Source organism: Entelurus aequoreus, linkage group LG18, assembly GCF_033978785.1.
Source record: "Entelurus aequoreus isolate RoL-2023_Sb linkage group LG18, RoL_Eaeq_v1.1, whole genome shotgun sequence".
Lineage (NCBI taxonomy): Eukaryota > Metazoa > Chordata > Actinopteri > Syngnathiformes > Syngnathidae > Entelurus > Entelurus aequoreus.
This window is the reverse complement of record NC_084748.1, coordinates 49358537-49372305: the sequence shown is the minus strand read 5'-3', so window position 1 is coordinate 49372305 and position 13769 is coordinate 49358537. Positions and strand designations below refer to the sequence as shown.

The window sequence follows — 13769 nt, the reverse complement described above, 5'->3', positions numbered from 1 at the left end:
TATTTTCATTCAGGCAATATAATATATTTTCTCACTATGAAGCCTTATATCATGTTATATATCAGGCACGCTAACAACTTGTCACATTTTTTTATTTGATTTAATGGCATTTTGTGATGAAAATGAAAATCCTTTACTGCAATATGTTTTTTTCCCATGTTTTGCAATGCCAATGTTGACGAGGTGTGTGTTGTTGTCTCTTCACAGGGCGGTTGTGCCAGTGTGATTGTTTCCCTCACTGTGCAATGTCCCCAAGACCTCACCGCACACTCAGGTGACACACCTGCTGACCTTGTGGTGTGAAGAAGCACACACTAACGCTGATGTTTGTGTTGCTGTCAGGTAAACTGATGAGTGCCCTGCTCAGCGGCATCCATGACAGAAGCACTGTGGTGCAGAAAGCCTTTGCCTTTGCTCTGGGCCATCTAGTCAGGGTAAGGACTTTAAAAAGTCACCTTTTGTCTTGCATCCTGACACTACTAGGGGTGTGCGATATAGACCATATGATATGAATCCTTATTAATACTGTTCTTCTAATGCATGTCGTCACATTCTGCCCATGTCCAGTAGGGTTGTCCCAATACCAATATTTTGTTACCGGTACCAAAATGTATTTAAATACATTTCTAAATAAAGGGCACCACAAAAAATTTCATTATTGGCTTTATTGGAACAGAAAAATCTTAGGGTACATGAAATATATGTTTGTTATTGTAATTTAGTCCTTAAATAAAATAGTGAACATACTAGACAACTTGTCTTTTAGTAGTAAGTAAACAAACAAAGACTCCTAATTAGTCTGCTGACGTATGCAGTAACATATTGTGTCATTTATACACCTATTTTGTACACATTATGAGGGACAAACTGTAAAAATGTATTATTAATTTACTTGTTCATTTACTGTTAATATCTGCTTACTTTCTGTTTCAACATGTTCTATCTACACTTCTGTTCAAATGTAATAATCACTTATTCTTCTCTTCTTTGATACTTGACATTAGTTTTGGATGATACCACTAATTTAGGTATCGATCCGATATCAAGTAGTTACAGGATCATACATTGGTCATATTCAAAGTCCTCGTGTGTCCAGGGACGTATTTCCTGAGTTTATAAACATAATACATTTTAAAAAAAGGATAAAATATCGATGTATTCATAGTAGTATCGACTAGATACGCTCCTGTACTTGGTATCATTACAGTGGATGTCAGGTGTACATCCACCCATGGCGTTTGTTTACATTGTGACGCCGGTGAGCTATTGTATCCTCCTACGGTGTGTAGTGAAGCATGTTTAGCTATTCTTCGTCCTCCAGTGAGAAACGTACTTAATTTGTCGCCATGGAGGCCAGGATTAGTGATTTAAAAGTAGCTAAAACATTGCAGACTGCGGATGGATGTTAGCTGCTTACGAGCTAGCCATGTCTTAAAGGCACCTTTTCCTGAGGGTGTTTCAGTCTTATAACTTCTGCTGTGGTTGGAGGAGGGAGTTGTGACGGCACAGGACCACAAGGGGGAAATGTTGCTCTATGTATTATATATATAAAAAATATAATATAATGACGGGGGTGAGCTATTGTATCCTCCTACGGTGTGTAGTGAAGCATGTTTAGCTATTCCTCGTCCTGCAGTGATATTGATACTTGTAAGAAACTTTATTTGTCACCATGGAGGCCAGGATTAGTGATTTAGAAGTAGCTAAAACACTGCCGATTGTGGATGGATGTTAGCTGCTAGCTAGCTAGCCATGTCTTAAAGCACCTCTTCCTGAGGGTGTTTCAGTGTTATAACTTCACCTTTATCTTTACTTTTTACACCAAAATGCGTCCATTCTCCCTTTTCTGTCTACACACTGTGTCTGCTTGTAAGTACTCTGTATGTGTGCGCTGCCCAACATGCTCCTCTGCTCTCGTAAAACCAGCAATGTCACCACGTGCCGTCATGCCCGTTACAAAAAAGGGGGGCCGTGGTGGGAAACCGGTACTTTTTAGAGGTGGTAAAGTACAGAATATGATTCATTAGTATACCGGTACTATAGTACCGGTATATACCGTACAACCCTAGTGTCCAGCAAATTTCCAAAAATGTCCTCAAACTAATGTAGTGTCCTCACTAGCGGCTAATGTCCCTCCACAGTGCAAAGCCACTAATCCTCGCCTCCACGACGACAACTTTCCTTTACAAGTCTCATTACTGCAGGACGAGGAATATCTGAACATGCTAACCGCTAAGGTAGAGAGGCCTTGAATGTGAACGCAAGTGGGCGGATCAATATTTGTAATGTATCCGTATATGGCCGATATTACAGTGATTACATCTATATTTTTTATTACCGGTATCTCAAAATCTTTTGTCGAACCGGTACTTTCCAGAGGCAGTATAGTGCCGAATACGATTTATTAGTATACCGTAGTAGTACCGGTATACCGTACAACCCTGGCTTCTGTTATCATTGACATGCCAAATAATATATTGTGATGATGTAACACAATATATATATTTCATGGCATATCTCCCATATTGAGGTGTAAGATTATATAGTTCAGTGTTTTTCAACCTTTTATTGAGCCAAGGCACATTTTTTGCGTGGAAAATGTGCAGAGGCACACCACCAGCAGACATCATTAAAAAACGAAACTCAGTTGACAGTAAAAAGTCGTTGTCGCAATTGTTGGATATGACTTCAAAGCATAACCATCCATATACCGTATTTTTCGGAGTATAAGTCGCACCGGCCGAAAATGCATAATAAAGAAGGAAAAAAACATATATAAGTCGCACTGGAGTATAAGTCTAATCTTTTGGGGAAATGTTTTTGATAAAAGCCAACACCAAGAATAGACATTTGAAAGGGAATTTAAAATACATAAAGAATAGTGAACTACAGGCTGAATAAGTGTACGTTATATGAGGCATAAATAACCAACTGGTATGTTAACGTAACATATTATGGTAAGAGTCATTCAAATAACTATAACATATAGAACATGCTATACGTTTACCAAACAATCTGTCACTCCTAATCGCTAAATCCCATGAAATCTTATACGTCTAGTCTCTTACGTGAATGACATCAATAATATTATTTGATATTTTACGCTAATGTGTTAATCATTTCACACATAAGTCGCTCCTGAGTATAAGTCGCACCCCCGGCCAAACTATGAAAAAAACTGCGACTTATAGTCTGAAAAATACGGTAACTCTTGACTCAAAGTACTGTCACCACCTGTCACATCACACCCTGACTCATTTTGGGGTTTTCCTGTGTCTAGTGTTTAAATTCTTGTCTTGCACTCCTATTTTGGTGGCTTTTTCTCTTTTTTTGGTATTTTCCTGTAGCAGTTTCATGTCTTCCTTTGAGCGATATTCCCCGCATCTACTTTGTTTTAGCAATCAAGAATATTTCTGTTGTTTTTATCCTTCTTTGTGGGGACATTGTTGATTGTCACGTCATGTTCGGGTGTACTTTGTGGACACCGTCATTGCTCCACAGTAAGTTTTTGCTGTCGTCCAGCATTCTGTTTTTGTTTACTTTGTAGCCAGTTCAGTTTTAGTTTAGTTCTGCATAGCCTTCCCTAAGCTTCAATGCCTTTTCTTAGGGGCATTCACCTTTTGTTTATTTTTGGTTTAAGCATTAGATGCCTTTTTACCTGCACGCTGCCTCCCGCTGTTTCCGACTTTGGCTACCGGCTGCCACCTACTGATATGGAAGAGTATTACATGGTTACTCTGCCGAGCTGTAGACAGCACCGACACTCAACAACAACATATAATTTGCAGACTATAATACTGGTTTGCAAAAAATATTTGTAACCCAAATAGGTGAAATTAGATAATCTCCCACGGCACACCAGACTGTATCTCACGCCACACTAGTTTGCCGCGGCACAGTGGTTGAAAAACACCGATATAGTTAACCTAAAGATGAAGATTCCTCCTGTGTGCCATCAGACAGCGAAGGACAGCAGTGTAGAGAAGCTGCTCCTGAAGCTCAGCGCCTGGTACCTGGAGAAAGAAGGTCAGCTGTCACCTGCATGAAAGGATGTCAAATAGTCGTCTGTGGGACTAAAACCAGTGAGGTCTATGTCCAGAGCCGGTGTACAAGTCCTCCTGCGCCCTGACCGTGCACGCCATCAGCCACTACAGCCCCGACGTCCTGAAGGCCCACGCCGGAGTGGCTCTCCCGCTGGCCTTCTTGGGAATGCACCAGGCACCCGGCGCGGACGAAGACAAGGACGAGAGCCACGACGCCACCCTGTGGGGCGAGGTGTGGCAGGAGAACGTCCCCGGTGAGGAACAACGACACACATCGCCGAGGTCCGACATTTACCACAAATGTTCTCCCGCGGTTCCAGGCAGCTTTGGCGGCATCCGACTCTACATGACCGAGCTCATCGCCATTACCCAGAAAGCCCTGCAGTCCCAGTCTTGGAAGATGAAGGCCCAGGGTGCGGCTGCCATGGCGACCGTCGCCAAGGAGCAGACGGGCTCGCTGGTGGCGCCGCACCTGGGCTTGGTGCTGACAGCCTTGTTGCAGGGCCTGGCGGGACGCACGTGGGCGGGCAAGGTAACGGCCGCCAACGGAAGAAATGATGACAAAGTGCTTTGACGGTTTGTGTCTCGCCTGCAGGAGGAGCTGCTGAAAGCCATCGGATCAGTTGTGTCCAAATGCAGGTATTATTTACTTCTTGTGTGGCTCAATTACATCACACAGCCACAATAATCAAACTGTCAACCTAAAGTGAGGTGGTGACTGTTCAAAGACAGAATCAACATCCACCCACGTGTTTTTTCAGCACAAATACCCATTAGTAGCGTATTTTCTGACTATAAGGCGCTCTTAAAAGCCTTTCATTTCCTCAAAAATTGCCAGTGCGCCTTATAACCCGGTGCACCTAATGTACAGAATAATTCTGGTTGTGGATATCCACCTCGAAGCAATTTTATTTGGTGCATGGTGTAATTATACGTGTGGCCAGTAGATGGCAGTAAACTACACCAACCTTTTATATGTTCCATTGAACATATAGAACATTACACACGGTGCTCAAAAATCTATCAAAATGTTTTAGTAGGACTTTGGTAAGCTATGAAGCCACACCACTTGATGGATTGTACTGTGCTTCAACATAGGAGTATTATTATGGTGTGTGTATAAGGTAAAACATTATCTGGTGTTTTAGAATAGAATAGAAAGTACTTTATTGATCCCTGGGGGAAATTCAGCACCACAGTTCGCTCACAGTAGACAATAAACACTTGGGTATTTTTTACATGTGAATAATATAAATACAGTCTTATTGTACAGCATTATTCACATGTGAATAATATAAATACATTATACAGTATTATTCACATGTGAATAATATAAATAGTCTTATACAGCATTATTCACATGTGAATAATATAAATACATTATTATACAGCATTATTCACATGTGAATAATATAAATACAGTCTATTATACAGCATTATTCACATGTGAATAATATAGTCTATTATACAGCATTATTCACATGTGAATAATATGAATAGTCTATTATACAGCATTATTCACATGTGAATAATATGAATACAGTCTATTATACAGCATTATTCACATGTGAATAACATACATAGTCTATTATAAAGCATTATTCACATGTGAATAATGAATACAGTCTATTATACAGCATTATTCACATGTGAATAACATTAATACAGTCTATTATACAGCATTATTCACATGTGAATAACATTAATACAGTCTATTATACAGCATTATTCACATGTGAATAACAAATACTCTATTTTACAGCATTATTTACATGTGAATAATATGAATACAGTCTATTATACAGCATTATTCACATGTGAATAATATAAATAGTCTATTATACAGCATTATTCACATGTGAATAATATAAATACATTATTATACAGCATTATTCACATGTGAATAATATAAATAGTCTATTATACAGCATTATTCACATGTGAATAATATAAATACATTATTATACAGCATTATTCACATGTGAATAATATAAATACAGTCTATTATACAGCATTATACACATGTGAATAATATAAATACATTATTATACAGCATTATTCACATGTGAATAATATAGTCTATTATACAGCATTATTCACATGTGAATAATATAAATACATTATTATACAGCATTATTCACATGTGAATAATATAAATAGTCTATTATACAGCATTATTCACATGTGAATAATATAAATACATTATTATACAGCATTATTCATATGTGAATAATATAAATAGTCTATTATACAGCATTATTCACATGTGAATAATATAAATACAGTCTGTTGTACAGCATTATACACATGTGAATAATATAAATAGTCTATTATACAGCATTATTCACATGTGAATAATATAAATACAGCATTATTCACACGTGAATAATATAAATACAGTCTGTTGTACAGCATTATTCACATGTGAATAATATAAATACATTGTACATTTACAGTACATGTACAGTCAAAAGGAACATATGCATTATACAGTCTGATGGTTGTCGGTATAAAGAACTTCCTGTGTCGTTTCGTGTTGCATTTTGGGAGTCTGAGCCTTCCACTCAACGTGCTTTTTTAATTTGTTTCACAATATTGTGCAAAAGCAACTTTTCTTACCTTCTGGTACCTGCTGATCTGTATTTGGGATCTGCATAAGTCCTGAAAATTTGCGCGCGTCTGCCATTGTAGTCTGTGGTGACACCGTAGTCGATAAGCGTCTTCTTTTTCTCTATCTTCTTGTTAAGGGACATTCATCCTCCACTGTCGCCATTTCTAATATAAAGTAGTGTAAAGTTCTTACTTATATCTCGCTAAAACATACCGGTGTAGTGAGTTTACATTATTCACCCACGGAACTTTAGTTATTAGAGTAGGGGTCGGACGGTTTTACTAGTGAGCCACGGATGAGGAGATGCTGCTCCGTTATTGATTGAAGTAAAGTCTGAATGTCATTAAAACAGTTCATCATAATATGACCCCTTTAATGTGCCTTATAATCCCGTGAGCCTTTTGTATGAAAATAGACTGGAAGAGACCTGCTCGTCGGCAGTGCGCCTTATGGTCCAGAAAATCAAGGAGGCGATAGGCGATATATGGAGCCGATATTCATTTGCAGTAAAAGGTATTTAAACATGAATAGTTTGTCAGTAAATAGTAAGGGTGTAAAAAAATAGATTTTTCAAATTAATCGCGATTCTTTATTTGAACGATTCTTAATAGATTAAAAAAAATCAAATATATATATCTTTTTTTATCTGTCCTGTCCAGCCAGACAAATGATTTTATTGATGTAGATCCGGGGTTCCCATCACGTGGATGGTGGAGGGTGTGTCAGTCATCCCAGCCAGGCATTACAAAAATAGACCTAAAAATGATGGATCATCAATCTTCACCAAGACGTGACTTTGGTCACTTGATTGACATTCACGGCACACGAGGGTCTTGTGAGATGACGCTGGCAGCTGCCAGATCACTATTAAGTAAAAATGACCGACAGGAAGGCGAGAAACACGTTTTTATTTCAACAGACTCTCACCTGCCGTCAAAACTCTAAATGCCGACTGCACAGTTCCTGTCTTCACAATAAAAGCCCTGCTTCATCCTGCCTGGGCTAACAAAATAAGAGTCTCAGAAAGCTAGCGCGCACAAGCTAGCAAGCGACGGAGTTTGCCGCCAATGTATTTCTTGTAAAGTGTATAAAAAGGAGTATGGAAGCAGGACGAACAAAAAGCAAGCCCTTACATGTGGTATTGGACAGAAAGGAGGACTTTTTTCTCCTCCATTTGAAAATGTGGACGTTATCATCACTACTGTCTGATTCTAATCAATGCAAGTCATCACAATCAACTTATATCCTTGTCTTCATGAAAGAAATGAATGTTAAACATGCTTGTATTATCATTAAACACCTTGTTAACCTCTCTTTCATAAATAAATCAATATACCGTATTTTTCGGAGTATAAGTCGCTCCGGAGTATAAGTCGCACCGGCCGAAAATGCATAATAAAGAAGGAAAAAAACATACAGTATATAAGTTGCACTGGAGTATAAGTCGCATTTTTTGGGGAAATGTATTTGATAAAAGCCAACACCAAGAATAGACATTTGAAAGGCAATTTAAAATGTCTAAAGAATAGTGAACAACAGGCTGAATAAGTGTACGTTATATGAGGCATAAATAACCAACTGGTATGTTAACGTAACATATTATGGTAAGAGTCATTCAAATAACTATAACATATAGAACATGCTATACGTTTACCAAACAATCTGTCACTCCTAATCGCTAAATCCCATGAAATCTTATACGTCTAGTCTCTTACGTGAATGACATCAATAATATTATTTGATATTTTACGCTAATGTGTTAATCATTTCACACATAAGTCGCTCCTGAGTATAAGTCGCACCCCCGGCCAAACTATGGAAAAAACTGAATACGGTACATATATATATGAATGATCCCCTCCACTTGGTCCATTGAAAAGTAGCTTCGCCTGCAGAAAAAGTGCGGCCACCCCTGATATAGAGAAGTGTTGGATACTTCGTGTTGTCTTATTTGTATTTGACTTTATTAAATGTTTGGGTAGAATGTTTTTCAACAAAACCAGTTTTATTTTAAGTAATATAAAAATTGAACAGAGCTGTTTATCTATTTTATAGAGGAATGTAGTTAATCATAGCACTGACATCCAATGTTATTAAAAAAGCATTTATTTTGAATAGTTTTTAATCAAGAATTGATTCTGAATCAACTCGTTACCCCCAAGAATCGAATCAAATCAAATTGTGTGGTGCCCACAGATTCACAGCCCTATTAAACACCTGATCAAGGCTTTAAGTTGTTTTTTAACATTATTTTTGAGGAAAGGTGGGACCAGTAGTGACATAATGTTTGATGTTGTGTTTAATTTAACATCAAACACCTTTATTATGTGTGTCTAAGAGGAGCATCAACATCTTATTTCAAAATATGGCAAATCTCCTGTGAAAATTGGTCAAAATATGACATTTCTCTACATCACAATAACTCATCTCCATTTGATACACTATTATAACACTTTATGGATTTAATACATTGTAAGGTTTCCTCCTGAAATATTGTCAACATTTAAATAAAAACAATTCTAGGCTTTTTCACGTAGATTATAGTTGAGACTAGAGATGTCCGATAATGGCTTTTTTGCCGATATTCCAATATTGTCCAACTCTCAATTACCGATACCAATATCAAGCGATACCAATATCAACCGATACCGATATATACAGTCGTGGAATTAACACATTATGCCTAATTTTGTTGTGATGCCCCGCTGGATGCATTAAACCAGGGGTGCTCACACTTTTTCTGCAGGCGAGCTACTTTTCAATTGATCAAGTTGCGGGGATCTACCTCATTCACATATATAATTTATATTTAATTATTTATGAAATATGTGTTTTTGTTAACAAGTTAAAGCTGTTTAATGATAATGCAAGCATGTTTAACACATATAGTTAATATTGTTAATAAATTAAAGGTGTTTAATGATAATACAAGCATGTTTAACACATATAGTTAATATTGTTAAGTTAAAGGTGTTTAAAGATAATGCAAGCATGTTTAACACATATAGTTAATATTGTTAACAAGTTAAAGGTGTTTAAAGATAATGCAAGCATGTTTAACACATATAGTTAATATTGTTAACAAGTTAAAGGTGTTTAAAGATAATGCAAGCATGTTTAACACATATAGTTAATATTGTTAACAAGTTAAAGGTGTTTAAAGATAATGCAAGCATGTTTAACACATATAGTTAATATTGTTAACAAGTTAAAGGTGTTTAATGATAATGCAAGCATGTTTAACACATATAGTTAATATTGTTAACAAGTTAAAGGTGTTTAAAGATAATGCAAGCATGTTTAACACATATAGTTAATATTGTTAACAAGTTAAAGGTGTTTAAAGATAATGCAAGCATGTTTAACACATATAGTTAATATTGTTAACAAGTTAAAGGTGTTTAAAGATAATGCAAGCATGTTTAACACATATAGTTAATATTGTTAACAATTTAAAGGTGTTTAAAGATAATGCAAGCATGTTTAACACATATAGTTAATATTGTTAACAAGTTAAAGGTGTTTAAAGATAATAAAGCATGTTTAACACATATAGTTAATATTGTTAACAAGTTAAAGGTGTTTAAAGATAATACAAGCATGTTTAACACATATAGATTCCTTTCTTTCATGAAGACAAGAATATAAGTTGGTGTATTACCTGATTCTCATTACCGTAATTTCCGGACTATAAGCCGCTACTTTTTCCCCTCGTTCTGGTCCCTGCGGCTTATACAAGGGTGCGGCTTATTTACGGCCTGTTCTTCTCCGACACCGACGAAGAGGATTTCGGTGGTTTTAGTACGCAGGAGGAAGACGATGACACAATGATTAAAGACTGACTTTTCATATACCGGTAGGCTGGTTATTTTGATAACGTACAGGCGAGCACTTTGTATTACTTTGCACCGTTGTATTAATTGTACTCTGCACGAATGCTGTTCGCCATGTCAAAGATGTGAAAGTTTGATTGAATGATTGAAAGATTTATTGTTAATAAATGGGACGCTTTGCGTTCCCAAACAGTCATCTCTGTCCCGACAATCCCCTCCGTGGTAGCAGGAACCCCTATATACTACGCTAATTACACATCAAAACCCTGCGGCTTATAGTCGGGTGCGGCTTATATATGGAGCAATCTGTATTTTCCCCTAAATTTAGCTGGTGCGGCTTATAGTCGGGTGCGGCTTATATATGGAGCAATCTGTATTTTCCCCTAAATTTAGCTGGTGCGGCTTATAGTCAGGTGCGGCTTATAGTCCGTAAATTACGGTACTTGCTTTGCTAGGAATCAGACAGTGGTGCTGATAACGTCCGCATTTTCAAATGGAGGAGAAAAAAAGTCCTCCTTTCTGTCCAATACCACATGAAAGTGGTTGCTTTTTGGCATCTTATTTGTCCAGCTTCCGTACTCCTTTGTATACAGTGCACATTTTACAAGAAATACATTTGCGGCAAACTCCGTAGCTTGCTAGCTTGTGCACGCCAGCTTTCTGAGACTCTTAGCGCAGGCAGGATGAAGCAGAGCTTTTATTGTGAAGGCAGGAACTGTGCAATTTTTTCTTAATAATGAGCCTACAGCAGCCAGCGTCATCTCAGAAGACTCTCAGGTGCCGTGAATGTCAATCAAGTGACGAAAGTGACGTCATAGTGAAGATTTATGATCGCTCATTTTTAGGACTATTTTTTTAATGCCTGGCTGACGATCGACTGACACACCCTCCGTGATCGACGTAATGAGCACCCCTGCATTAAACAATGTAACAAGGTTTTCCAAAATAAATCAACTCAAGTTATGGAAAAAAATGCCATCATGGCACTGCCATATTTATTATTGAAGTCACAAAGTGCATTATTTTTTTTAGCATGCCTCAAAACAGCAGCTTGGAATTTGGGACATGCTCTCCCTGAGAGAGCATGAGGAGGTTAAGGTGGGCGGGGGGTGTTATTGTAGCGTCCCGGAAGAGTTAGTGCTGCAAGGGTTTCTGGGTATTTGTTATGTTGTGTTTATGTTGTGTTACGGTGCGGATGTTCTCCCAAAATGTGTTTGTCATTCCTGTTTGGTGTGGGTTCACAGTGTGGCGCATATTTGTAACAGTGTTAAAGTTGTTTATACAGTCACCCTCAGTGTGACCTGTATGGCTGTTGACCAAGTATGCATTGCATTCACTTGTGTGTGTGAAAAGCCGTAGATATTATGTGACTGGGCCGGCACGCAAAGGCAGTGCCTTTAAGGTTTATTGGCGCTCTGTACTTCTCCCTACGTCCGTGTACACAGCGGCGTTTTAATAACTCATACATTTTACTTTTTGACACCGATACCGATAATTTCCGATATTACATTTTAAAGCAATTTTTGGCCGATAATATCTGCAGTCCGATATTATCGGACATCTCTAGTTGAGACATTTCTCAAGTTGGCTGACATTTCTTTTTGGATGTTACAGAAAGTACGAGAATGTGTGAGCTGCTGCCTGCTCTTCTTCACTTATACAATCATCTCATGTTTGTCAAGATATTTACACAAAGTTAGCCTTTTTGGCAGATATCTTTTATGTTTTCTTCATGTCCGTCCATCTCTGTGGTGTTATTTGATCAAATCGCGCTTTTTTTAATGAGCCCACACTGCGAGCGTTGCGGACGGAGGCTCCATTGCTGCAGTAGCGAAAACAAACAAAACGGGACTGGGAAAGAAGGACAAAAACTGGATTTCCAGGCAAAAATTGGAGGTTTTGACAGGAAAACAAAGTCTCGTACTGCAAGTGGGAGAGAAAGGGGGCGTGGTCACGTGAGCACAGCTGAGCAGACCGTAGAGGAACTCTCACAGGAACTCAAATAAATGCCCTGTCAGATATTCTAAAAGACAAAAAAAAGGGTACATTTTCTCATGCAGGACAAAATGTCTGCTGCCTGAGCCGTAGTTATCTAATATTTATATTGTAATACTGGTATCATGTGTGTATTTATTGGATCCGCTGATGTAGTTGTTGAAAAAATAACATCCCATACACATCAAAATGGTAAATATCAGTACTTAATGTTCTGGCCGGTGAGTGTATTTGACAACAACTTGTACGTCCTGCAGCAGTGAGTTACAGAAGCCCTGCCCCGGCCAGCCCACCATCTCTGAGGTCCTGGAGGTGGTCTTGAAGGAATGTCGTAAGGAGAGTCTCCTGTACAAAATGGCTGCCCTGCACTGTGCCGGCGATGTCCTTCACAGCTGCCAAGAGGACCGTTTCAGCGACATGAACGACATCCTCTTCCCTCTCATCAAGAAGGTACCATCTCTAGATCATTCCTGGTTTTGTTCTGGACCATGGACCGTAGCTCTTCTAGATCATTCCTGGTTTTGTTCTGGACCATGGACTGTAGATCTTCTAGATCATTCCTGGTTTTGTTCTGGACCATGGACTGTAGATCTTCAAGATCATTCCTGGTTTTGTTCTGGACCATGGACTGTAGATCTTCTAGAGCAGGGGTCACCAACGTGGTGCCCGCAAGGACCAGATGAGTAGCCCGCTGGCCTGTTCTAAAAATAGCTCAAATAGCAGCACTTACCAGTGAGCTGCCTCTATTTTTTAAATTGTGTTTATTTACTAGCAAGCTGGTCTCCCTTTGCCCGACATTTTTAATTCTAAGAGAGACAAAACTCAAATAGAATTTGAAAATCCAAGAAAATATTTTAAAGACTTGGTCTTCACTCCTTTAAATAAATTCATTAATTTTTTTTTTACTTTGCTTCTTATAACTTTCAGAAAGACAATTTTAGAGAAAAAATACAACCTTAAAAATTATTTTAGGATTTTTAAACACATATACCTTTTTACCTTTTAAATTCCTTCCTCTTCTTTCCTGACAATTTAAATCAATGTTCAAGTAAATTTATTTTTTTTATTGTAAAGAATAATAAATACATTTTAATTTAATTCTTAATTTTAGCTTCTGTTTTTTCGACGAAGAATATTTGTGAAATATTTCTTCAAACTTGTTATGATTAAAATTCAAAAAAATTATTCTGGCAAATCTAGAAAATCTGTAGAATCAAATTTAAATCTTATTTCAAAGTCTTTTGAATTTCTTTTAAAATTTTTGTTCTGGAAAATCTAGAAGAAATA

The 13769-nt window shown here is 37.7% G+C and overlaps 1 protein-coding gene across 1 annotated transcript in view; it reads left to right on the top strand.

Annotated features, from left to right (window-relative positions):
- Positions 1-13769, top strand: part of LOC133634235 (proteasome adapter and scaffold protein ECM29-like) — an 86832-nt gene that overhangs the window by 50239 nt on the left and 22824 nt on the right. The window contains exons 37-43 of the mRNA XM_062027347.1: positions 208-274; positions 343-434; positions 3960-4026; positions 4100-4297; positions 4364-4575; positions 4639-4682; positions 12740-12932. Of these exons, the coding sequence (XP_061883331.1) occupies positions 208-274; positions 343-434; positions 3960-4026; positions 4100-4297; positions 4364-4575; positions 4639-4682; positions 12740-12932 (873 nt within the window). The remainder of the gene's footprint in view (positions 1-207; positions 275-342; positions 435-3959; positions 4027-4099; positions 4298-4363; positions 4576-4638; positions 4683-12739; positions 12933-13769) is intronic.